The sequence below is a fragment of the Trachurus japonicus genome, chromosome 10 (genome assembly GCF_045865225.1).
Source record: "Trachurus japonicus isolate A0001 chromosome 10, Traja_1.0".
In the NCBI taxonomy this organism is placed as follows: Eukaryota; Metazoa; Chordata; class Actinopteri; order Carangiformes; family Carangidae; genus Trachurus; species Trachurus japonicus.
The window spans coordinates 24895557-24922213 of record NC_140916.1 but is presented as its reverse complement, the minus strand read 5'-3'; the positions used below and the strand labels follow the sequence as shown (position 1 = coordinate 24922213).

The 26657-nt window shown below is 42.3% G+C and overlaps 1 protein-coding gene across 1 annotated transcript; it reads right to left on the bottom strand.

Moving 5' to 3' along the window:
* Positions 1–10: 10 nt before the first annotated feature.
* On the bottom strand, positions 11–25438 carry cyfip2 (cytoplasmic FMR1 interacting protein 2). The gene is made up of 30 exons (XM_085788353.1): positions 25095–25438; positions 18407–18556; positions 18226–18315; positions 17403–17480; positions 16870–16971; positions 16549–16730; positions 16359–16455; positions 15066–15194; positions 14827–14931; positions 14645–14733; positions 13649–13886; positions 13348–13500; positions 12176–12315; positions 11925–12072; positions 10921–11074; positions 10647–10803; positions 10451–10547; positions 10259–10335; positions 10051–10159; positions 9821–9940; positions 8286–8485; positions 8113–8200; positions 7837–7980; positions 7589–7679; positions 5611–5741; positions 3813–3885; positions 3603–3697; positions 2946–3184; positions 2126–2273; positions 11–2024 (listed from the first exon to the last, which is right to left on the bottom strand). The coding sequence occupies exons 2-30, from the start codon at positions 18521–18523 to the stop codon at positions 1857–1859; spliced, it is 3759 nt and encodes a 1252-aa protein (XP_085644479.1). The 5' UTR covers positions 18524–18556; positions 25095–25438; the 3' UTR covers positions 11–1856.
* Between the last annotated feature and the right edge of the window lie 1219 nt (positions 25439–26657).

The window sequence follows — 26657 nt, the reverse complement described above, 5'->3', positions numbered from 1 at the left end:
CACAACATAATTTTTCAGTTAAACATTTTTTTATTTCATGGAAATACAACATAATTTCAAATCCTTTGCAGGACCATTGTTGTACATTTTATACTCTTTTCTCCATTTTTTGTACTTGAAAACATGGTCACTTGTACAACAATATCATAAACAAAGCCTCATGTCACAAATGGAGCCATTGATGACAATAAATTACACTTGCCATGCTAAGGTTTCAAGATGATACATTGGTACCTTCATTTTTACTAGATTAACCTTTAAATGAACAAGAAGTCAGAGTTGAATAAATATGATAAAAAGACACTGGAGTTACAAAAGAAACTTTCTTCATTCAAAACAGAGCAGAAAAAAGATCACAGGTCTATTTGGGAAGGGTTACTTATTAATAATTCATTCATTTTCCTTCATATGAAAAAAATAGGGACAATTTTTGCATATTTTGATAACACTGCTAAATCTAAAGCAAAAATCCATCAATAGTAAATACTGACTATACTTAGGAAACTGCCCTTTAATTATAACTGACATTTTAGGTATGATTATTTTTTGTTCCTTTATGTGCAGAATTTATGTTTCATAGGTCTGCTAGACCAACATCATCCATTCACACTCAAAACAGGTTAATCTAGTACAGCACTGTCTGTATACAACCTAGAGGTATTTTCTAGTCGTGTTTCTTTTATCTTTTTTTTTTTACTCTTGAAAAAGCAAACACATTTACCCAGATGAAGATGTGTCTTTTCCAAATTGTAAATAATATCACTGTATTCATTTACAGAATATAAAAATCTTTCAAACAGACAAAAAGAGAGAGAAAAAAAACAGTGGATGAGGTTTCCAGTCAGTAGTAGAGAGGCAACTATACCAAGGATGTGTAAATTAAAATATTAATAATTAAAAACAAGAACAATTACAACACTCAACACTGCACTTTGTTCAACAGTGAAATTTACAGTGGATCTTGGTACCCAATAAAAACATGTCAGGAAGAGGCAAGAAAAACCAGACTGGAGGGTCAAGATAAATAAAAGCAAATCAAAATGCAATGTATCTTAATTCCTTTGAAAGCAAGCAGGTGTAGAGGGAGCCATGAAGAAGTATTCAAATGCATCATGATAGACACTATGTATCATGAACACGGGCAGATCAGATTATTATACAAATAAGCGAGGAAGAGTTTGAAATGTTGCACAATAAACAGGTTTGGGTCATATAGAGGGCACACATAATGATAGCACAGGTGTTCTGGTGCCTGTGCTAGTACTGTTAGTAGCTGTAGTAGCACTTAAAGAGCACCATGTTGCACTTAAAATAACTTTAAATAACTTTGAAAATTAGTTATTTGTTGCATTATTTCGTACTTTATTTAAACCTTGTTAGATTTGCTTTTGTTTCAGCTCTTGATTGCAATTTCTGAAAGGCATTTAAGACTCAGAATGGCTGTTACTTCGAACAAGTGGAGCCTTGGAGGGCTGCAGATAGACATACTCTTTTGGCATTTGTGTCAGTGGTCCATTCCACAGGTGTGCACTGAGGGAGTAAGAGAAGGCATGCATGAGTCTGAGTGAGAGCCACACAGATAGTAAAAGAAAAAAAGTGTGAATATACGCTTCCACCTCTGGTCTGGACCACTTCTACGGGTTTTAAAGAATCCAAAGACAGTCATAGTTTAGACAGAGGAACAGTTTGAGAGGATGTGTCTTTGGATTCTCAAACCGCAGTGGGGAGTCATTGTGGTAATCTACACCTCTACAAAACCAGCAAGAGGCAAAAATTAGTATCACAGCTATGGGGAATGTGTGAGTGTGTGTGGGTGTTTGAGTGTGTGTATGTGCACTATGTGTGAAGGGTCTTTTTCAACAGGTGGTAGCCAGGGATTGGTGTATAGGAGGTTGGAAACAGCGAACATGCTCCACAGTGGAACTGTCTGTCTCCACTGCCTTCATGTACTTGTTGAGGATGGCAAAGATCTCATTGTTGAGGATCTGGTACTTCCTAATGCGGTCTGCCATCTTCTTCAGGGGCTGTCAAGGAAAACAGACAGGAATGGGTGTGTTTAAATCTTACAGCGGCACCGAGAATGAGTCAAATATCAGAATTAATGTATGGGATGTAATATACCCACCACATTTTTGATGATCTCATCCTTGCCGTCCTGTCTTTGGACTTTGAGCAGGTGGTAGCAGAAATCAAAGAGGTCAAAACGACGCTGCTGTCCCAACAGCACAATGATGGCACAGCCGGCCCAGTTCAGCCCATCCCCAAAGCACTGCCTGGAAGGCAAGGCACATCCAACACGGGAGTTAGCTTTCCATTAAAGTGAGGATCAAGTAAAAAAGAGAAAAGATATCTGAAAAAGAAAATCCAATGCATGGCACGTATCCACCAGCTACTGCTATGCAAATTCATTCCAGAGGACATGACAAGATTTCATAATTATTTTGCGCAACTTGCCTTTTCTGATCCAGGTGTGTGCCCTGCAGGGGTTTTTCTCAACTGCTATCATGATACAGAAAGAAGCGACATGCAAAAATGGTCCCTTTTTTTTATTTTGTGCCCAACACAGGGAGCAGAAACAGGTGTCACAACACCAAGGTGTATAGAAAAAAGACATTTCCCTTCAAGTTTTTCATGTCATCTTTTTTTTTTTTTTTTAGATATACCCTACACTGTCACCTGATCTGAAAACTAAAAGCAGTATTTTGTGTATTTTCTCCCTATTTTTCTTGTTTACAACAACTTCTTCCAGGACCAATTCAAGTGAAAATACTACTATAGTAGTACTATAAAACTTTTTTGGAGAGCTTTTCTTTTCAGTATCAGCAAACTTGAAGTATCTCTCGTATTACTGGAAGTTAATTTCTTTCATCATGTTTTGCATCAAATATGTTTGCTGAATGGAAGAGATGCTGCAGATGCACTTGCACTGTGCAGGTGTTACTTACTCTGCCGTGAACTCGTGTGTGCCCACAGGGATGCAGTAGACAAACTGCATGGCGCTCCACAGGCGGTGGAACTCCATACACTCATCAACATGCATCACGCCGTTGGTGGGAGGAGGCCCGCGCCACACCCCATCCTGCAGGAAGCTGCGGATGCGTGTCAGGATGACCTCGAACATGGAAAGGCCACAGCAGAGGCGTTCTTTGGTCAGCAGATCTCCCTCACGGGCGATGGCGATTTGCTGGTGAACAGAGAAAAACCAGAACATGAATACTATGAAACTTGAGAGAAATCAAATGAACTTTATTTGTCCCGCAAGGGGAATTTGTCGTAACAGCTGCTTTGTACATGCAATACATACATACACAATACATACACTACAACATTAACGATGGCAAACATATCCAAGAAAGAAAGAAAGTGCGGAGAGTGCAATAAATAGTTTAAAATACTTATAATACAAGTTCAAATAAAAACATACTAAAAATTAAAAGAAAAACAAGGGATGTTGATTTAAGCCTGCAGGTGGACAGGCAAACCGGATGTACAGTAATTGATATGATTGACTGATTGATGGGTTGATGGGTTGATGGGCAGAAAAATCACGATAAAGACCAAATTGTCCCCGAGTATCTGTTCTTGGTCAGCATTAAACTCACCTGCGGGGTTCCCAACCTCTCAATTAGAGGCACAAGGTGGAGAGGGGCGTACTTCGCTTCCAGCCTTTTCATCCTCACCTCCAGACGCTCTCCCTCTGTGTAACACGCACACGAAGGAAAGTACAGTACATGTGCACATTAAACACAAATGGCAAATAAATCACTGGCCATTGGCCACTGGGCTGGATTGGGGAGTAATCTGTGGTATACCTTTGATGTAGACTCTGGGCAGGATGTTCTGGAACGGGGCGGCATGAAGCAGATCACACACTTCCTCCTGGGACTAAGGTTCAAGCACAACACAAACACACAAACACATCATTTTAAACACGAACATGATGCCACTTCTATGGACACCCTTACAGAGCATGCAGGAAGCCATGAGGTGATGTTGATTTTCCTTAATATTAATGTTAATTGAATCTTAAAATCAGTTTTTTTTTAAACAGTGGTGCAACTTAATAACTACAGCAACTGCTTTCACTTTTTACAATGAGTGAAGCGCTGAGAAAACTACCACGAGCACCACGCTGTAGGCATGTGTTAATAGATTAGTCAACACTATCCCCAGCTTACGCACAGAAGAAGATAACTGAGTTGTGTGTCTGTGTGTATCATAAGGACTAAGATTATCAAGCCTTGGTGACAGGGCAACATTAGCAGGATTATAATTTGTCACACTTTAAGTACGACATCCCATCTAATCTGGTTTACCAACAAGACGTCAACTTTACAAGCATCTTACTAAACTCATCCTCTTGGATAAAATGCCTGGTGTGTGTTTCAGCTGTGTGTGGTTTGCGGGATAACTCTTACTTGTCCAGCTTGCTTAGCTTGATGGTTGTCATGGCGATTGTTAGTCAAGTTAGTCGAGCTAAACTAAATGCAGAGAAGCAGTGTCTTGCAACCTCAGCTAAAAAAAAAAGGTGACGGATGAGAGAATAGAAAGCCATGCAATGATAAAAAGCAAGACACACGCACACGCACTAACCCATACACACACACATGCAGGCGGTCCAAACCAACGCACACACACACACACACACACACAAAAACAAACACACATCCTATACATACAGAGGTCAGTGCAGTCAGACAGAAATGGCAGAGAGAGTGACAGCTGAGGTAGTGTAGTGTTATGTAGACAGGCATTACAGGCGCCCAGAAACCAGAAGAGAGCAGAGGTGCAGAGCTGAGCACAAGACTGTACCAACAACCAACCAGAAACGTATCATCACCTCTTCCATGGAAGACAAGGACAGAACGATTCATCAGCCAAATAAGTGTGTACGACGTGTTTTTAAGTCGAATCAAATCGTCTTGATTAAATGTCTCGGGAGGCTTGTGGAAGCTTTAATGTTAAAAATGGAAAGATTTCACTTAAATCCCAGAGTCTCGGTCCTTTTGCTTCCATGGCTGATTGGAGGTGAAACCGTGTGTGCCAGACTAACATGGTGAAAGAGAGAGAAACAGAAACACAGCAGCCCAAACCAAAGAAGAGATAAAAAGAGAGAGAAAGAGAGAGAGAGGAAGATATATTCGGTCTGTGTGTTATTTTGATACTAACGACAAGACCTAAATCCTTACCACCTGAGGTAGTTGCCAGCGTGTAATGAAAAATAGAGTTGTATTTCAGAAAAAAATAACCCATCAAAGATCAAACACACTTGGGGGCACTCGGACTGGGGGCCTGACAGTTTCCGGCCGTGTTTTTTTGATTTAGGATGTGAATCAACACCATAAATTAGCCGGAAACCTTCAGGCACCCAGGTTATTGCTCACCCACATTAAAAATATGGCAGTCAAGACAGCTACACATTACAGTCCCCGCTCCGTGATCATGTCTAAGAACCACGGAGGGGATTAATAGTGCAAAAGTAAATAGTAGTAAATAAACACAACACAGAGAGGAGGAGGAGGAGGAGGAGAGGGGATCGGGAGCATATATACTTACATACATACTAATGGATGTAAGATAAGTGATAACTTGCAAAGGAAAACATCTTACCAGAGCTTGCTCGATGAGCAGACAGAAGAGGATGGCATTTCCCACTTCCCTTAAGCTCTGGAAGACATCTGTCTTCAGCTCAGCATACTCGATTATATCCTTGAGCTGATGATGGAAGAACTCCAGGATACCTGAATTGGGAGAAATAGAAAAACACAGCCATGGTACCCACACATAAGCTCTATTATTGAGACACCTTTTTATTTCTCAAACACACAGTCAGGCATCGATAATCTACTGCTGGCGGGATGAATCGGGATGATGTCAGCGGGCCGGCCTGGCTGCTCTGACCCACATTTGGTGCTGAGTGCCAGGCGCTCGCAGCAGAGGACGGGAGGATCATTAACCGCTGACAGTAAGATCACAGGCAGTAAGCCAGGTACAGAACTCAGGGTACAGAACATCAGTAATCTACAGATTACCAAGCCCTCCTCATAGGGATATCCCATCTGACAGGCCTCTAATCTGCACACACACGTTTCGGCCAAAATGCACAGAGGCACGTCAGGGAATACACACAGATGCAACGTGCATCGACAGATAGTAAGTAAGACGTCTTTTCTGTGTCTGTAATTTGACCTTTGAGCAATTTGTTTTCTGCATTGCACATTGGCAAATAAATAATTCACTAAAGTGTATTCATTTTATTTTAATTACAACATATAAATCTCTCCCAAATTTAATTCCCCCCACTGTGTCTCCAACTGGCTCATTTACCCCCAGGAAGTTATTATGATACCGGCTGTTTGATTCCAGTTCTTCGATGCTGAGAGCATCTCCCCCTGCTGCCTCAAATAGGAGCTGAATCTACTTCTGGTAACGTGTTAATGCCGAGCTGTGACTGCACTCAGAGAGACGGGGACCAGGGGCTGGGATCCAACTCAAGGTTCCCTCTTAATTCTACTGTGATACTGCATTCACAAGGACTTTTTGGGCCAGAATCAATAACCTGTAACTTTGAGGACCAAAATATTATAAGATAATCTTTGACTCCAAGTGAATGTTTGTGACAGATTTTAAGAAATTCCCTCACAGCATTATTGGGCGTTGACAAGAATGACACATCCTGAAATCATACTGCCCCTGATGTAAAACCTGACTGCTCATTGCACCTGGAAACCAGTTGATTTTCATGTATATTTGTTCATTTACTTGTGTGAGAGTACATTAAAAATATCTCAACATTCTAACTGTATGTATGCAGTTAGAATACCTAAGTAGCAACCAACATGATCTAAATATATAACTGACTATAACATGGCAATAACGGTAATAATACTCCCATAATAATTTATCATTTATTTACTGTATGTATTTTTGGAACCTTTTCCAAATGTGATGGAGTTGTGTTTTCAGAGCAGGGAGACCACAGCCCTGCTCTAGACCAAAAATTTAAACTGACAACCCGACAGACCAGTACTGCCATGTCACCAACACAGCTAATAATCAGTGAAATCAGTCAGTTGGTCATTGGCCCTGGTGGATTCCAACGAGCTAAAAATATCTGCAAGGTTCTGCCATCTAAGTGAGATTTTTCAGCCACAGATTTAATTGTATTCTTCTGACCAGCTTTTATCTGATTCCCCTAGAATGAACTTGAAAAATCGCCTCTAATATGACATAAAGTCACAGCTATTTTTTCTCGCCATTTGCTTGTTGACTTTTTTGGTGATTTTGTTTAAACACATAAATCTGTAACCCCCAAACTAAAGATGCTGTAGATTTAAAATAGCTTTAATCAACCAGCTAATGTGAACTTTAATATAATATTTACTGAGGCAATAACATGAGTGGTGCAAACAGACAAATCCACTTAGCAAATGTCAGTGTAAGTGTGCTAATTTCAGTATTTAAAATGTCATGATACTTACTTAATCTAAATATTATAGCTTTAATGGGATTTAAATTGGTGCTGTAAATTGTGCAGATGTAACCCCACATGCTCTCTTTTCAGTGTACCAATTGAGACGAATCTCACCTGGGGAGCCGTACTCATGGCGCGGTAGGCGGCAGATCTTGGGCATGACTTCTATCAGCGTTTTTACGTACTGCAGGATGGTGCCCTGTAACTGTGAAGTGCAAAGAAAGATAGAGAGCGCACAACAGGCAGGAGGGAGGGAGAGGGAGGGCACAAAGAGGGAACAAAAAGATGACTAAGAATCTGGGCGCACCGAGGGGGAGGGAAACATGTTTTTTGAGGATGCGGTGGCAAATGAAGATAAATACCAGGCTCTTGACAATCTTAAGGAGCTCTTCCATCACGACAGCGATGCCTTGGTAACCAAGGAGACGGCAGATGGTCTTGAAGTGAGGCGGGCCAACAAAGTTTCTGTAGGAGCTGTATATGTGGGAGTAGGCAATGTTCAGAGGCTGGGGAGAGAGGGAGACACAGAGAAGCAGTGTTAACCTGGAGCGGTAGGAGGACAGGTTTCCTTTACACATGCAAGCTTTTAAGAAAAACCAGGCTGTTGTATGAAATATTAATCATCTGCGACACTGTACCTTGGACCCGTACAGGTAATAAGGCTGCACATTGGCTGGTTTGTCTCTTTGAGGCTCCTGGGTGAAGGGGATGGCGGTACGTACAAAGCTGGAGAGAAAAAGAGAAAGAGGTTAAAAACCAAAAGGAGAAACAATAAAAAAACTCTTTCCACTAAATGCAGCATCAGACGAACCGGTTTGTGGATCCATTGTAGCAGTAGTTAGGGAGGAAGTCAAAGTTGAGCTCCCAGAAGACGTGCAGCGTGATTCGTCCGTAGGGGGCCGAGACGTTGTGGTTGGCCTCGCGGAACATGGCGTCGAAGCTGTCCAGGGTCATGTGCTTGGACAGTAGCCGGTGGGTTAGTCTGTTGATCTCCAGCAGCCACTCCAGCTCCTGTCCAGCACGCACACACAACCGTTATGAAGAGGAGGATATGACAGAGGAGAGGTCAGGGTTTTTTTTTTTACTTTATTTTTCAATCAATAACAAAACCAACAGCAAAAACAGGTTAAAAAAAAAAAATTACATTTTTTCAACTGAACTCTCTAGGCTTGTTGACGTGTGTTGAGTCTTACGGTATTGACCCGAATATAAGACGATATTTTTTCCGTCAAAAAAAGTCTGAAAAAGACGGGTCGTCTTATATTCGGGGTCTAGATATTTATATGCAAATCAGCGGGTGACATCAAACAACGTCTGTCCAAGCAAGTCGGGGCTTTTCTTCCTCACTCACACACCAGTGACCTGCAGAGATGCAGCTGCGTCTGAGAGGATGATCACGCGTGTGTGCACCAAGTGTGTGTGTGTGTGTTGCCCCTTCGCCACACAGCAGAGCGCTGCCACACAGTTACAGCTCAACTCGACTCGGTTTAGGTCATTTTAATCACAGCTGACTCCTTCACAGTTCCTCCGGGGGCGGGGTCGTCATATCACAGCGGCTACGGCCGCGTTGTCGCCGGGGACAGGGACACACCGGACGCGGAGGCGCCGAATAGCTGCGAAGCGCCGAGAAGCTGAGCCAGTTTCCTTTCAGGGCTCATGTTAAACGATTGTGTTGTTCACACCAGACGTTCTGCAGCAATCGTTTCGGTGTCTGGTCTATTTTGTGCGCGAGCTGCGAGTGATTGCGTCAAGCCAGGCAGGTCAAACAAAGAAACATGAGAGAATCCGCTCAACTTTCAAAATCAAAACAATTTTCAAAATAAAACACCGCAATTGATGCGTGTGCCTTTTTGTGTAAACAGAGCGCAAGAGAGATGGACACACACCTACACACATTCAGAGAGATCAGTGGGAGCTACAATCTACCAGAACGTTATTTCACAGATACTGAAAACATGATTTTAAAAAGATTAATTTTTTCTTTGATTTTGTCTGAAAAAGGTATTTTTCCAAAGACAGGTCTTGAAAAAGGGGGGTCGTCTTATATTCAGGGTCGTCTTATATTCGGATCAATACGGTATATAGTGAGACACAAGTTTGCTTGCAAGCACCTGTCAACACCTCAATCACACTGTTCCCTTCCAATAAGATCTTCTTCTTAATTCCTGTATCATAAAAGTGCTTTAATTGTAGATATCTGTATAAATCTCCATTTTCCACTCCAAACTCATTTTTAAGTTGTCTAAATGATTTAAAATGTTGCTTATAATTTATAAGCGTACATGTAGCTGTTATGGGGAGAGTTCAGTTTTAGTGGTTGTGTAATCCCCTGGTGTGTGGTCTTACCACGATGGAGGTGAGGTCCTCGCTCTCAAAGCGGCTGATGGCGTGGTCCAGAGACTTGTACATTGCTGCAGAGATCCTCTGGGTGATCAGACGGTTCAGGTCGATGGAGCGACCAAGCAGCTGCAAGATAGACAAGGACCAGTTACAGATACACAGAATAGCAAGAGAGAGCAGAAGGCCAAAGTGATGGCTGTAGGAAGGGACTGATTGGGATCTTCCTGTTCCAGTACCTGTACATGTCTCTGCTTGAGCAGCGTCTCGTAGCGGTTTGATGGAGGGTACGGGATGATCACGCCGTAGTTTTTACACTCTGCTCTGAACCTCTTGTCTAGGAGGACACTGCGGAACACAGATTATGTGAGTTTTTTTATGATGTAAGTAGATCCAGTGCTACACCTTGTGGTAAAAGGGGCAAACTAATTAAGTCTCTTCTCCTACCTGCCAGCCATTGCTTTGTAGTAGGCAAATATCTGATCCGCTAACTTGTAGACAAACTGATCGAAGCAGAGGTTCACCTGAAGACAGACAGGGCACGTTGTGAAAGGTTTCATTTTAAAAAGAGCAGCAGAGAGATAAAGATTGAGGCAGTTTATCTCCAAAGGGGAAAAAAAATGATTCAAGTGGCATTACCTCAGCTTCGATTTCATCATAAAGGAACTGTTTCTTGAACTTAGTGAGAGCGTAGTATCCACTATCGTTGTACAAGTCGAGAGGGTACAGCACATATCTGAGGAGAGATAAAACAAGGAGTTAAAATGTGGTCTGTTCTCTCAAGATACAAAAACCCAGCCTGAGTTTGACAGAGGAGGTTCTGTCTAAGTCTTACTCCATCATGGAGGGCTCCTTGGTCTCCAGGATGTGGTCGGTGAGGATCCAGGGCATGGACATCTCAATGGGGAACTGGATCCTGCGGCCCATGGTCAGCTCCAGGAAGAACTCTCTGAACCACAGCTGGGACAGGTCACAGCACTGCTGCAGGGCCTCTGGACGGCAGAAGGGGGAGCCGAAAAAGAAAATAATTCGCTGACAAGTTTACAGATCTGTGTGGGTTTCAGTTCATTTGAAAACACATGGGATCCTTTCAGCTTTGACGCACTCACCGCTGAAGTTGAGCAGGTGTGTGAAGAAGAAGGACTGTTTGTGGAAGTCTTCTATGGCCACCACTATGGGTCCATCCAGACTGCTGCGGAGGGTCTTCTTAGAGCCGCTCTTATCTGCTATCAATGACTCCAGCATGGTGCGCACCATGTACAGCTGCAGAGATAGAGGACAAAAGGGAAAACAGATGATAATTGGAACATCTCTTGTTGCAAATAACAGCTTTTATGAGGCATATTCTCACAAACCTCTTTAGCAATATAAATCTTTTTTCACCACAGTATTACACAACACCGTCATTTTCTGACTACTATACTCTGTGTGAGTTGGTGCAAGGAAATAATTAGCACTATTTCTGGCTGTCAGAATGCAATCTTGCTCAAGAAAGCCCAGAAGATTGAGAATAATTTAAATCTAGTGCAGAGTGAGTCAAAAACTGTGTTACACGCTGCAGTTTGATTTATTCTCTTGTCTCTTTATCTGCTGCTTATCGAATCCTGGAGTCAATATAATCTAACTGGGGGAGTGCTGCTATAATTTGACTATTATTGAAAGACTGTTGTTGTTGTTGTTGTTGTTATTCCTTAATAATGTGTGTAGTATCCCTGTGCAGATGGATGAGTTTGCTTTGAAGCTGATGACTGTTTAGAGCTGCTGGAGTAAAGCAAAGCTGTGTATACTGGAGAATATGTTAAATCACTAAACATCATGTGACACAAATGATGAAATTGTAACAGAACTTTCTGAGCGCTGAAAAGGATTTGGATTCATCTTGATAGATAGACAACGTAAAAAGAGACACTAATAGTATTTTACATTCTTTAAGTACACTTTGCTGGTAACACTTCTGGAGTTAGACATTTTAACATAGGACTGTGATGTTGCTAGTGGTAGTTCAAAATATCCAAGCAATCCTTCCACAACTATTGTAAACAGTCAGAACCAGCAGCAGTTTAATGTGGCCCTGCCCTGTCTCCTTGAACCATATTAACTAATATATACTAACCTGAGTGCTAGAGGGTCCCACAGCCCTGCGGGGCACTTTGATGTCAAATCCACCTTTGGGGTCCTTCTCTCCCCTCAGACAGGGGTCATTTGGAGGCTCCCTCGCTCCTTCCCAGTCACAGACGGTCTTCCGAATGGCCTGGAGGACACTGCAAAGAAAGAAAGATTATAGAAGTGCAAACGGTCTCTAAATGCCAATTATCAAGAAGCCATCATTTAATTTCTGTTGAAGATCATCCTAACGCGACCTACCTAATGAGAACGTTCTTCTTCTTGCGTACGGCCTGGCGCAGAGGTTCTCGTAGGGTCATCTGGGCAAAGTCCTGCAGAGCTGCGTAGATGGTGTTCCTGATGGCCTGGTTAAACACCGACTCCATTCGGCCCATCAGAACCTACACAGTGCATCACATAATAACTCATATTGAAGCAATAGTTTGACAGTTTGAGAAATGTACTTCATCACTATTCTTGCCGCAAGCTGAATGAAAAGATCAATACCACTCTCACAGCATGGCTGAGGACATTATTAAAATGTATAAAAATGCCCAGAATCCTGATTTATTTATGATTCTTAAAATTCACGTTATCAGGCAGTTCTCTCCCTCTGAAAAAAACCTATGTGTCTCTGTGAGTCTATGTTTCAAATATTCTTTATTTGATGGGTCAAACAGCTGGATGCAAGATGTCTCTGACTCTCCCCATCTTAAATTTAGATATGAAATAGAACAGAGAAACGTTCCCTCCTCAGCAGCTGGGTGTGAGAACAGTCTGCAAAACATCATTGTGCACAGTGAGGGACAAACACAAAACTGAGCCAACAATTACAGTCAGCAGTTAGCTCAGCTTTGCATTAAGACAAGGAACTAGCTGGCCTGGCTCTGTCTGAAAGGTTAAAAATTAAGATGAAATAAAAACATCCTACTTTAACACTTAAAAATGGGCTGATGGAAACCAAGAGACCTGCATCCATTTTCTCAGCAAAGTTAATTTATCAAAATGAGGAAATACTCCTTAAGGTTGACCTATGTAACCTCAGAGTTTTTGAATGACTAAATAAGACTGAAAAGACACTTATCTGCATTCATGCTTGTGCACAGACAAAGTTTTAAAATGTCCTATGAGCTGCTGTGCTGCTTGTAAATGTATTTCTCTGTTTTTTTATTTGAATATTTTAATGTTTTTAATCATTCTAATTGCTATTTTTGTTTTTTACTGTCTTGTTGATTTCTTTTCCTTTTAAATGTATTTTTCTGTTTTGATTTGAATGTATTTCTATGCCTCTATAGCATTTTGAACTGCCTGGTGTATGAATTGTGCTAGAGAAATAAATGTGCCTTGCCTGTGATCATCAATCAATCAGAGCTGTTCCTTTTTTTTTCAAAGCAAACGATTAAACACGTGTCAGAGCTGCACCAGTGTTTTACCTGCAACCCTTTGATCATGGCAATGACCTCCACCAGGGCAAATTTCTCTTCACTGGTGTAATTGTAGCGTGTGGCTCGTTCATACTCCTCTGCCGTGCCCGGACAGTCCTTGTTACAGAACTTATCTGTGGGATGGACCAGCTTCCACGAGTACTGGAAGAGACAACGCGGGAGATATAAGTAGATCAAAGCTTTGATGATCAATCGCAAAAAAAAAAAAAGCCCACGACCTCCTCACATCTAAACCCACGCAAACCGTCTGCCACACACAGGCATTTTCCACACCCACACATGAACTCACAACTTCCATGACGTGCGTGCTCCACTTGGACAGCAGCTGCAGTCCCCTCAGAGCCAGGTCGAACAGCTCCCTGTACTCCTCGTCGGACTTCTGGCTGTCCAGGCCCGAGCCCGTCACCACTTCGCTGTTGCTGTAGCGCGCCAGCTCCGAGATGAAACGGATGTGGTCCTCCCTTATCTGCACCATCTGCTCACACAGGTTGTACTGCGGTGAGATGCTGCTCTGGGTGCACGTCCACCTGGTCACAGAATGGAGGAGATGGGTGGTTAGTGGGGGACAAATACCTTTTGATTTTAGATGTGGTTGTGAGCGGTTTTGTTAAAGGGATAGTTCACCCAAAATTCAAATTTCACTCATTATTTACTCGCCCTCATGTCGACTAAGAGCTGTGAGAATTTTCAGGGTCCTCCCTGGCTTCTCTGAGTTACGGGGGGGTCCGCGCAGCAGTATTTGTCCATATAATGGTTGTGAATGGATACCAACTTTCTTCGTCCAAAAAGACACACCAAAAAACATCCAAATACCTCCATAGTGCTCGTCTGTAATGTCCCTCTTGTATTGAAGCCCCGACATGAGAAATTGTTCCGAAAAAAATTAAATAAGTCTATATTTTAAGCTTGTTTGTAGCGGAAGTTCCCAGTGTCTCTTCCTGTTCCTGTGTCAGTGCAAATCTTGCGTGATTTGCACTGACCGGCGGAACAATTTCTCATGTTGGGGCTTCAATACAAGAGGGACATTACAGACGAGCAGTATGGAGGTATTTGGATGTTTTTTGGTGTGTCTTTTTGGACGAAAAAAGTTGGTATCCATTGACAACCATTATATGGAAAATACTGCTGCACGGACCCCCCCGTAACTCAGAGAAGCCACGGAGGACTCTGAAAATTCTCACAGCTCTTAGTCGACATGAGGGTGAGTAGATAATGAGTGAAATTTGAATTTTGGGTGAACTATCCCTTTAACTAGGTGACCATACAGCTGGGTGGGTTCTCTTACTTTGACTTGTTTTCTTCGTAGTGAGCGCTTGTCTCAATGTAGCGTGACAACTCGATCTGCATGTCTCCAAACAGCGGCACCACTTGAAGCTGAAAGAAAAGAAACAAATGTCTCACCTGCCGATCATACACACACACATATATTCCCGCATGAAAGAGAGGCTGAAAAAACAAAAGCCCTACCTTGAAGAACTTGTCAATCTTGCTCAGGTTGATCCTCTTTTTGGCATCTAGTTTGTAGATATTACTCACATTTCCATCCATCAAGTACAGACCAAAGCCCATCACCTGACACACACACACACACACACGCAGAGAAAGACAAGATTTGTTTTACAATGACAAATGAGATCTCGCCGGCTTGGGATCAGCCTATTGTCTGCTATCGGTTGGCAGCGTGTTAAGGAGTCAAATGTGTGTACCTTGAGCAGCATGTGTTTCTCACTTGGTGTCAAATACATCTTGTTCTCATAATAGTCGACACAGATGTTGACAATGTCGGCCAAGAGTTCCTCGTAGCCAGGAATCACCTCCAACTGTTGGTGCAGGCACTACGCAGAGACAGAGGGGGGACGACAGTTCACCTTCATTTACACACAAATACAACAAAGGGCTCACTGACTATACAATACATCATTTTGCAGACCTTCCAACCCAAGGCAATGCTTTTCTTTACCACTGGCTCATTCTAAGTGGTCTTCCATCATTACATTTAATGGATCCCTTTAGAGATCTGGCAGTTATTTAAAGTCCCCCTCCCTTTTTGGTCATTTTAAAAGCAGCTCATTAGCAATGCACATTAGCAATGCACCTCTGGAGGGTGGGTGGAGACTGCGCTGCTCTGCACCCGCCCAGCCACCTCCTCGCACCCCACCCCCCCGCTTGCTGACAGCTGGACATTGTATGATTACAGATTCAGCGAATTTAGCGTAAAACTCCACACTGGGATCCGATCCCAGACTGGAACATAGTCCTTGCTCACGGTGCAAGCTGCTCTACCAGGTGAGCTATATCTGCTATACCTTGACAGCTACACCGAGCTGCCAAGCCTTTCAGCTCTGAGCCAGATGCAGAGCGGGGCGGGAGCTTGTAGCACTAGTGCCCTCCCCTGGAGCTGTGACACGTCAGCTCCAGTCTCCCTGAAACTGCCAGTTTGCGTCTGCCATTGGTTCACAGCAACTTGAAGGCAGAAAAACTCAGAAATGCAATTTTGCACTTCCTTTTCTGCTGATATGTGCTCTAACACAAGAAAAATGCCACAGGAACACGTGAAAAGCACAAAAAACACAATTTTCGTGGGAGCGGGTCTTTAATGTTTTGAACTATGAACTTCTACTCTACATACTCTGACCCAATACCTCAACGTGAGTCTGTGGCATTCAGATTGTTTAGCTGGCCAAATATTAGCTTAGGTTAAGAAGGTTAATTGCTTAATTACTCATTAGTTAAGGCTGTATGATGTGTTTAAGCAACTAGATCTGTGACTGTGCACCTTCAGCATGGCACAGAATACAAATTTGAGTAGCTCATGTCCACAGTTTCTCAAGGTTGTCATTCCCTAAAGATAGTCTTTACAGACTAAACAGTTCTAAAAGGGTTACAGATTTTACATCACCTTACAATCAACTTTTTTAAAATTCATTCAGAAAGTCAACCTTTCAACATCCGTGTACTCCTAGAGTTGCACATTCACACACCACAGGCTGAACACCAACCTGAGTGATCCTGTTGTGGTTGGCTAAAAACATGGATAGATTCTGGGACTCCTGGATGGACTGAGGGTCGGCCATCTTCCTCAGGAACTGGGCTGCCCTGGAGACAAGAGGAGGAGAGAAATGTCATGAAATCTGTTGCGTCAGAGAAACAAAATGACAGATTAGGATTTCTTTATTTATGGGTCACTACCTTTTGTAGGCAGAGTGGTCGTTCTTGACGCTACATTTCATGTTCTTGAGTTCGTCCAGCACTGCAAACATGTTGATGAATTTGCCCAGAGTGAGCAGGTAGGCCTCAGACACAAAGTCCTTCCTTCTCTCAGCGTGGCAAAGACGCTTCACCTCACTACAGAATCGTTCTATGGCTTTCCGCTGTAAAGACAGAAATCAGGATGTATGGGATAGATAACCGACCACTGAGGGAGACATTTTAAATCCATGTGTCTCTAAGTGGGTTTTTTATTTATCATAAAATATAAATGATACCGATCAACATGCAACTGAGTCTCACCTGGAAGTACATGAACTTCATGAGCTTGGTCACTTCAGGCTCCAACACCTCCACGGTTTTCTCATAGATTTCAACTCTGTTGGGTTGCTCGTTGCATTTCACCTAACAAACACAAGAGGGAGCCATCATACAGCTTGATGTTACAGCAGAAGCACAGGATCTGTACTTCAGCCCATGCAACAGTTACTTTGATTGTGAACATGATTAAAAAGTGTTTTTTCTTTCTCCTTCCATGTATCTATAAGATATTTTTTGTTTGATTCAGAAAAAATATATCATAATGATACAATAATCACCGAGGTCAAACAACAGTGCTGTTGAGCAATCCAATGACTGAGCTAGAATATAGTTCCAAACCATGGTGACTTAGCTTATGGTAAATGACACAAAGAAAACAAAACAGACAAAAAAACAAGAAAATGCATAGAAGGGGCAGATTATTGGATTTCTTCTTTAAAAGTCAGATTGCAAAGTAAGGATAAAAAGTAGGAAATTAGGTATCTCATTAAGTGTTGTATGTGTTTTTGTGTTACCTGGGGTATGGCTCTAGAGCAGCTTCTCCAGGTATAAAGCATCACAGCGTACTCGTGACCTTCTTCCAGCATCTCATTCTGCACAAATGAACAACACAAAACAGAAAACATAACTCAGTCTTAACAATCATATAATAATTAAGTAATTTCAGCTAATTTCACCTTATTTGTTTCTGTCTATTTCTAGTTTAACATGTGTGTGTGTGTGCTACATTTTACAAAGGGACTTAAGAAACCAAAATTAACCAAACATTCTGAGGAGTCACACTTTCCAATATAAATGGATGACTGGGCCCAGTAAGGATTAGAGCAGGGGAACATTTCCTCTATTCAAGAGTAGGTGATAACAGATTTTCCTATCAATCTGTCTAAACAAGGAGCATCCTCAAATAGACCAGTTTCAACCTCCGTGGGACTTCCTGATTAAATAGGGTTAAATAAAGCTCTACTTCCCCTCTTTACCAGTCAAATCACACTCTCCATTCATTCACCATCAGTGGAAAGAGGTTTAGTGGTCCACTGTCTGCCTGATTCACCACTGTGTGAGAGGAATGTGTGTCTATATGAGTGAGTGTGTGCATGTGTGTGTCCTGCCACAAGCCTAGCCAAAATCCTAACAAAGGAGCCAAATGATAATCAATTCACAAAAAAAACAAGGCTCTCTTTAAGGGCGTGAGGCTGCTTCCCACAGTCGCCTTTGTGTTCACTGAAAGAGGAGCAGCAGCTATTGAAGACAGACAACAATATATTGATTTAAACGATCCGACGTGAAAGCCAATATGATGGCGAGCCATAATGTGTGGTTTGGGAACTGGAGTCTCACCATGCTGGAGTGGACTGTGGCTTGCTCTATATAGCGGGCGATGCCGGTCACAAAGGCATTCCTGTCTTCAAAGTTGGTGTCAAAATTAGCCTGCAGAAGTGGGAAGAGAAGAGTGAAAAGGATGCACTGAAAATGGCTGAGCAACAGGGGGGATGGTGGTCGACGGCTGCGAGTATCGTACCTGGTACATGATGGAGGAGGGAGGGGGTTCGATGCATGGCTGCTGGTCCGGGAGGGGCAGCTCCTCCAGCAGGTCCACGTTGGACAGAGCATCCTCCAGGGTCACGTGGGTCGTCATGGTAACAAGGCGTCACTCACACAACACCCCAGTCTTGCGTGAAAAAAAAAAAAAAAAAGAGAGAGCGACAACAGTGTGAGAGGCAGAAGAAGCTCCACCGCAGAATAAGTCACAAGATGCGGGAAGAGACTGGAAATGCTAGAGAAGAGTGATTCTTAACCAGGGGTTCTTGCTCCAGGGGATACTTCTGCAGATTTTATAAAATACATTTACATTTACACTAACTTATATGGCAGATGCTTTTATCCACTAAAGCTTTAGTGCAGTGGGAGACCTTGGCACACATGCCGAGTAGAAATTACAATTTGATTCATTCTATGTCCACATTTAGAATTGGCAATGACAGCTGAGCTCCAAATGTTGCAACTAAAAGAGTAGCTACTTGAAAAATCATTACCAAGTGAGCAGAGCAACACTAAGCAAAAATAATGAATAGAAGATTTAATTAGTTAAGCCAAGAGGAATGTGTAAAAGGTTGAAATAGCATGCTACAAGTAGTGGGTTAGCAGCTTAAACAGCCAATGGTAATGAATAAATCATTGAAATAGCTAAATGCTTAGCTACAACTTGTGAATACATGGTTGAAACAGGTAGCCAAAACTGATCGATAAATTATTAGTTGAGGATAAGTGGTTGAAAAAGTTGGCTATAACTAGCGATTAAAAAGCCTAAATAGTTAGCTAAAAGTACTTGATAATTGGTTGATATAGCTAGTTGTTGATAAATGGTTGAGATATTTAGCTACAACTAATGGCTTCATGGTTAGAAAAGGCAGTTAAAACTAATGAATGATTATTTAAATAGTTAATAAATGGTTGAACAGTTGGCTATAACCAGCGATTAAATAGCCAAAATAGTTAGTTAAAAGTAGGCTACACTGGCTAATTGGTTGAAATAGCTAACAGTTGTTGATAAATGATTGAGATATTTAGCTACAACTAATGAATTCAAGGTTGTAGCAAACTTGTAGCTAAAACTAATGACTGATTATTTAAATAGCTAACATGGATAAATAGTTGAAATAACTGGCAACTGGTACTAGATAAAGGGAAATGGATAATTGGTAGAATTGGTTAGCAAGAAGCAATGTATAAGTTACTGATAATTATGGATAATTGATTGAAAAATGAATAAATGGTTGAAACAGTTAAATAAAACTGATGGATAAATTGCTGAAAAAGCAATGGGATACATTGTTTAATAATCCAGTTGCAGCCTTTCCAAATGCTAGCAGTAGCCTACAAAATGAAAACTTAGTCAAATGACTCCACTTGTGATTTAAATAGTTCAATAATCTGCAGAATAAAGTGATTTCAAATGAACACTCTTGAGATGTGATGGGTGATGTTGCTGAAAAGGCACCAGTTATGGATACAGGGCTGTGGGTCACACACATCTGACAGAAATAAATATACGCTTGCTTCAGTCAGATAATGCAACAATATTGTTTTTCAGCCACAGAGAAATGCAACAGATATTGTTGTGATGTGTCTAGACAACATCACTTCCTCTTAGGAAACCTTTCTTTGGGCCATGTGGTGGAGTGTGTCTGTGCACCTGTATCCTCTCCTTTTTCAATGTACGTGAATACCAGACTAACGCTCAGGGGAAGTCAGGGGCAGAGGCCCTTCACTGCTGCTTCCTTTCACCTTCTGATTTGACTAGAGGAATATTTGAAGCATGTAATTCTTGAAATGCCAAGACCTGAAAATCTCATTGATCTAAGACAGGCAGAGAGCAGTGTGGCAACACATGACATTTTGACAAAAAAAAATAGGCTAGATGTGTTATCTTGCAGTGGGTCTACTGACGATGACAAATGTGTTAAGTGAGCTGTGGCCTGTGGTAGAAATTTAGAATGAAATTAATATTGGTTATATGAGCACACAGATATACAACTCATGCACAAGGACCATAGGACACTGCCTGATTTGTCCTCAGAATAAATGACCTGTTCCTTTTGAAACTGCCCAGTCCCAGTAGTGCATGCTGCTCATTAGAAAACACCAGCCCAGCCAAAACAGCGTGTATGTGCCCACCCGTATATCATGTGCCTCTCAGAAATGTGTTTTACGTCTGACCTGGCAGAGAGGGCTGACAGCACCGATAATCAGCTTAATATTCACAGCCAGGGAGAGTGCAACTCGAGCTGAGAGGGCCAGGGGCCAAACTGCAAAGAGAAAGGAGGCAAACATGGCTGCCTCTCTTCTTCTTGTTCAAGGTAGGCAAGGAGCTTAGAAAAATTGAAGGTAAAGTAATGCATTGAGCTGTAAAAGAGATAGTGGACACAGTTATTTCATATTTAGGTAACACTTTATACTAAGTACTAAGCATTAATAAATACTGAATTCTTAATTTATAACGCATGAATACTCTTAGTATGTAGTTTATAAATACAGTTAGAGCTTATCAATGATGAGTAAACCCATATTTAATATGGATAAAGTTGGTTTATGATCCACTGGCTTGTATAGTCTAAAAGCTTTTTTATTTGTCCTGGCAGTCGGCCACAGACTGAGGAGCAAATAAACAGATAGGTTACTTGACCCACTTCCAAACACACTGATACTGCACACAAATGGCAGTCAACATGTCTAAATGTTAAAACAGCAGCACACTAACCAACAATTAGCAACATTAGTATTCAGCTTTAGCCTACTACCAAAGGGCATCACACAGAGTGCACAAATTTAACACTGATCACCATTACAAATCCCCCATAGCCAACAGCCTGCAGCTCGATAGTGACAGATGTCTACGTCACAAACACAGTTCGACACAGTGTTGCTGGTTGCACCGTACATGCTATAGGCTACTTATGTATTAGCACAAATTAAGTGATCAGAGGTGGGTGCAGTTTCCTGTGACAACAAACCAACAAAGTTGACACATACAAGAACTTACAGAGCACATACAAGATCTTACAGAGCACGATGTAAACCACAAGTCTTGGGGCCCAAGTTAGAAAAATAATGAGTCAGTGAATTCTCATGATAGCCTACTTATTATGACACACCTCTCTCTGTGTAATGTCAGAGAAAAAAATATTCAAATAAAAAAAGATGGTGCTAATGAGGTAACTGGGTGCAGACTAAGGTCCATGTATTACCTCTACTATATATAAACTGTATCATTTTATCTCTTTGTCTTTTATTATCTACATAACTGACACTAACAAACATTATTTTATATTCTGTTTTACCACAATAACTGATGATGGTTGACATTATTTACCAGTGTAATGAACAACAAGCTGGGAGTTGTAGTCCTTTGCAGAAACCTTTCACTTTCGCTCAACAATACGAACAAAATGAAGATATGACTCATTTTGTGAGAATGAAAAATGAAATAAACAAAAAGGTCTGTAAAATTCCAGTAATGTCAGTGTGTAACTGCGAGAGCTAGTAGTGAAATGTCAGCACCTACTTTACTCGTACGAGCTGTTTGGATCTGTATAATGTTTGAGTAAAGAACATTAAACAAAGATGAATTTGTCGTGCGTTTCCTGTGCTTCTGGCTCTGCTGTGCACTTCACAACCTGGTTGGTTATTTTTAACTGTTCAGCTTACAGAAAATGAAACATGCAGCTTGCTACGAGGGGAGCTCTGTGAGGCAGACAAACACGCTCAGTGCTGCTAAACTCCTGTCTGCTTGGGAACACGGGCACAGACTGAAGCCCAGTTTTGGCTGAATAAACTTTCCCACCCTATAGCAGGCTCTGTTCAACAGTTGGTGTGTGTGTGTCTGTGTGTGACTGTGTGTGTATTTGTGTGTGCATCTTTACAAAGCAAAGGGCCCCTTCATTCCCCTTCTGGACACTTGGTAACGTAGCTGCAGGCCTGTATTACACCGGAACAACTAAGACAACAACGCTCCTCAGAAAACCAATACAGTAGTTGAACTCTTTAGCAAAGAGAATCGATGATATGCAGAGCAAAAAATCCCCCCTTGGCCAACCTGACGTTACAACCAACTCTTGTAGGCTGGAACAGCCTGGGTCAGATCTCCTCACGACAGCACTAAACCGTGACCATCCAAGGGTGTTGAGGAAGTGCTCTAAATATTACAACTAAAAGGAAGACTGGGACGGAGACAGAGCAGCGTGCCGTGAACCCAATGACACAAAATTTGTAGAAGGAAATCAGGAGCAATGTGAGCTGCTCGAGGTTTTGTGCAATACATCATCCCTGGGAGAAAAGACACGCGACGAGTCGGAGTGAGAGAAAGTGTGTCAACGGCAGGGTCACACCACCACTGAATGGGATCTCCCCCCAAGGCTAGCTGTGTAATATATATTTGCCAACACAATACGATCAGATGCGATCAGCGTGGAAGAATAAAGGGGAATCTCAAGCATGGAGACGACGCATGCGTGACAGTCTGCATCACATTCGCCAACATGCATGCAAATGGACACTAGTTAAAAAAAAAAAAAAGTGTGTTCCAGCAGCATCTGTGCAGTGAACAACAGTGTGTCATCATCTGACCATGCAGCTGACTGAGGTATTTGACATGTTTGTCGTTTCAGAGACCGGCAGAACAAAACTGCTGTCGTCTCATGATCCCCATGATGTCATGCCTCACCTTTTTTTAGACCAACAACAATGACACAAGCCCCCCGGGCTCACATGGCCACGCCTGTCACAGGTAGAGGAGGGTACACAGAAGCCCATACTGACATCATCTACATTTTTACATTTTTTACATCATTTTCATTTAATGTTTTTAAAGAAAATCCCTTCAGAGATTTACGGTGGCATGTGAGGGTCAAACCTGTGTCACATTCAGGAAGCTCATGATTCCTTAAAACCCAAATGGTTTTCAGTTCACCATGGCTTGTTGGCATTGTTTGTGTCTACTTCCCTTTTCTTCACTGGTTGTTTATTTATGTCTGCAGGCATTTGTGGATGAATGTAATCTACTGAAACCCTGGCTACAGCACTGCCAGCTGCTCATGATCAAGCTGTCTGAAGGGAATAGCTATATAACGCATATTAATAAAAGAAAACAAGCGACTGCAAGGTTGTGATACAAATGGCACAGCAACAATATTATGTGAATATGACTGGGGCAGAAACTATAGCACTACTGTTGATTAGACTGTCAATTATTTTTCTAAAATATTGCATGTAAAATGTCACAAAATGCCCACACACAACCAAAAAACTATAAATATATTTAACTTCTCACTTTCTCTGGACCTTGACCCTGGAACTAGTGAATTTGGGGCATTTTTTGCACGATTAATGACTTGAAACTGTCATTCAATCATCAAAATGCTTCTACTAATAGATTTACTGATGCATCTCAAAGCACAGCAGTGATCACTACTTCAAGACAGTGAGGCCAAAAGCAACCAAAACCACTTACATACCACCATCTACACTGCATCTCTGTCCCTGGGGTCTTTTTCTTTCTTTTCTTTTTTTTTTACTCTTCATTTCTTTCACTGAAGGTATTTTCCCTACAGGCGGTGTCATATGTCGTGCAGATATTGGTGGGGAAGTGCATGAATATCATTTTCCATGTAGCCTAGCTTCAGTGTTAGCAGGAGCAGAGGATCTACAGCCTCATCATTACATCACTGCTCGTTGGTGAGGGGCTGGCGTTCAGATTTACAACTCTGTGAGTCTGCAACACATTTCCTACACCGAGGGGGTAGCTAGGCAAGGCAGGATGGGAGGAGGAAGAATAGATATGATGAGATTGAGAGCTCAGCTTTGGTTGAGGAGAAAAAAAAAAAAGGAGGGCCAGGACAGGTTTAGACGTTAGTGTGAAACGGAAGTGGGTGAACCTGTCATCTGTGCATCAGTAGCAGCAGCCACGGGCCTGCTGTCTGCTGTGGGAGCGTCTACGCTGCTGCTGCTCGCCGCTACATGCTGAGCCCTGTTGGCCGGTTGGATCAAATGATGGTGGGGGTGTACAGGAGAGAGGGGAGGGGAGGGGAGGGGAGGGTGCGGTAGGAAATAAATAAATAAAAATGATGAAAGAGAGTGAAAGCGGTGATGTGCAATCAAGCCAACCGGAGCTTCAAAAGCTGCCTCCTCTGCCATCCCATCATAGCACACATCTGTTTCAAAAATTAAAAAATAAAACAACAACACACGCACACACACTGCCCGTCAGAAAACCGTACAGCTTCTCTTTCCCCCGTGATCCATCATTCATCAGTGCACTTGCCACACAGCCAGGCGAGCCCTCTCCTCACCCCACCCATCTCAGTGTGGAGCTACGATGCCCAATGCAAGCTAACGGTGGTGGTGGTGGTGGTGGTGGTGATGGTGGTGGTGGGGGGAGATCCCATTCATGTGTCAGAATAAATCCGCGAAAATCGGGACAGCTCCATCCATCGGCCGGTTTAACGGGGGGCGAGTTTCTGCACCGATCGCCGCGGCTTCGTTAGCGTCGTTTGTGCGATAAGTAACGGAGAGGGATGCACGGTGCGAGGAGGAAAAGAGAGAGAGAAAACAGCTCCGTGGTCTCTCCAGCCATCATCACTACTCAGCGCACATCACCACCCCGATCATCTCTAGCGCTGCGGCTCCATCCGCCCGCTACTTTCGCCACATACCTGTAAATTGCATGTCCGTCCGGCGAGACACGGAGACGGGCGGACGGTGTCGCGGTCTGCGACGGCAGTCCAATTTTTTCCTGTCTTTTTTTTTTTTTTTTCCTCTCTCCTCCTCGTCTTCTGTGCCGATTGATGCTCTAGTTTCGCCCAGTACCTACCCAGTGCTAATCCACCCCACACAAAGAGCAGAAAATGGCTGCAAGTGCATTTTCTTAAAGGGACCGTCACAGCGCAGTGGTGGTGAGGAGGGGGTGGGAGGAGGGGGCGGTGAGGGGCCCCCGACATGTTGATTCTGCTCGTTTCAGCTTTGTATTGTCACTCTCGTAAGAGAAACTCAATATTGTACCCGTAGTTTGAAACATTTTTATTTGATTATTCACATCAAAGACAACGTGTGTGTGTGGGCAGGGGGAGATGATCTTTGATCCTCAACAAAATAGGTCAGAGTGGACAAATCAAAACAGTCTCCATACGTAACTGAGATTGGAATAGGCTATATGAGTGGTGTATGATTTTATTTCATTATCACAGATAATTTCATTTCAAAATAAAACTCCATTAATGATACAGGATGAAAAAAAGTGAAGGAAGAAAAAAGCAGTCGCTCAACTCATAGCCTTGATGTAGAAAAAATATATATAATTTATTAAAAAAGGACCGACGTTTCGACCTCACACAGGTCTTCCTCAGGGTGTACTGTACAGGATGAAAAAAAAAAAAGAACCTGATGCCCCAGATGCCCATGGGGTCAGCTACATGTTTTATAATTAATGAACTATACAGTTACCGTTGCAGTATAATAGCCTACTTAAATATGTTTTTATTACAAATATAGAAAAAGAATGTACATAGGTTGTTGATAAATGCTCTATTGATTGGTTGTCGCCAGACATGGCCCTTGACTTATAAACCTTTGTGTGTTTTGTGATCGTGCATGTCTGAGTCCCTCTGGTCTTCAGCATCACCTGCAGCCCCAACTGTGAGCCACTAGGCTATTTGCAATGTTATCAACAAAGAAGAAAGTCTTACATTTCCAGTTAGGCCTATCTAAACTGTATTGTCATTAAGTGTCACAATCTTTCCTGGAATTTTACATGGACTATGAGCTGCTTCTGACCTCCTGCTGAAGGTTTACATTCATACATGCTCACCATTCACTGGTATTATCAGAAGATGACAGCTTTCTAATGTAAGACCGCTGTCACATTTCTTCATTTAGCTGTCAGTGATGAGTTATTTTTGTTCACACTGAACCACAGTAAGATGCTTTAGTGTTGGAACATGCACAATAAACTTACATAGATGCATGTTTTCTTGGTTTGGTTCACTGTTACAATTTACCCCATGGCTGTCTTACAACCTACCCTGGTAGTGGGGTAGGTTGTAACAGCACCACTCCTTGCATTTGACATCAAAAAGTGAATTTTGTGATTTAGTTTGAGAAGTTTAAGGCACTGCTATTTGTAGAGGACAAATGAATCCTACCATGAACACTCAACACGCAAGTTATGGGAGCTGAGTGTTATAACCATCCCCGGTCTCTCCTACAATTGTCAGCTGGTT

Coding starts and splice junctions, on each gene's coding strand:
- cyfip2 (XM_085788353.1), bottom strand. CDS start 18,523: ATGACGACCCACGTGACCCTGGAGGATGCTCTGTCCAACGTGGACCTG. Junction 3,886..5,610: donor TGCTCATCGAGCAAGCTCTG/GTAAGATGTTTT, acceptor CTTGAACCTTAG/TCCCAGGAGGAAGTGTGTGA. Junction 2,274..2,945: donor ACACACGAGTTCACGGCAGA/GTAAGTAACACC, acceptor CTTGCCTTCCAG/GCAGTGCTTTGGGGATGGGC.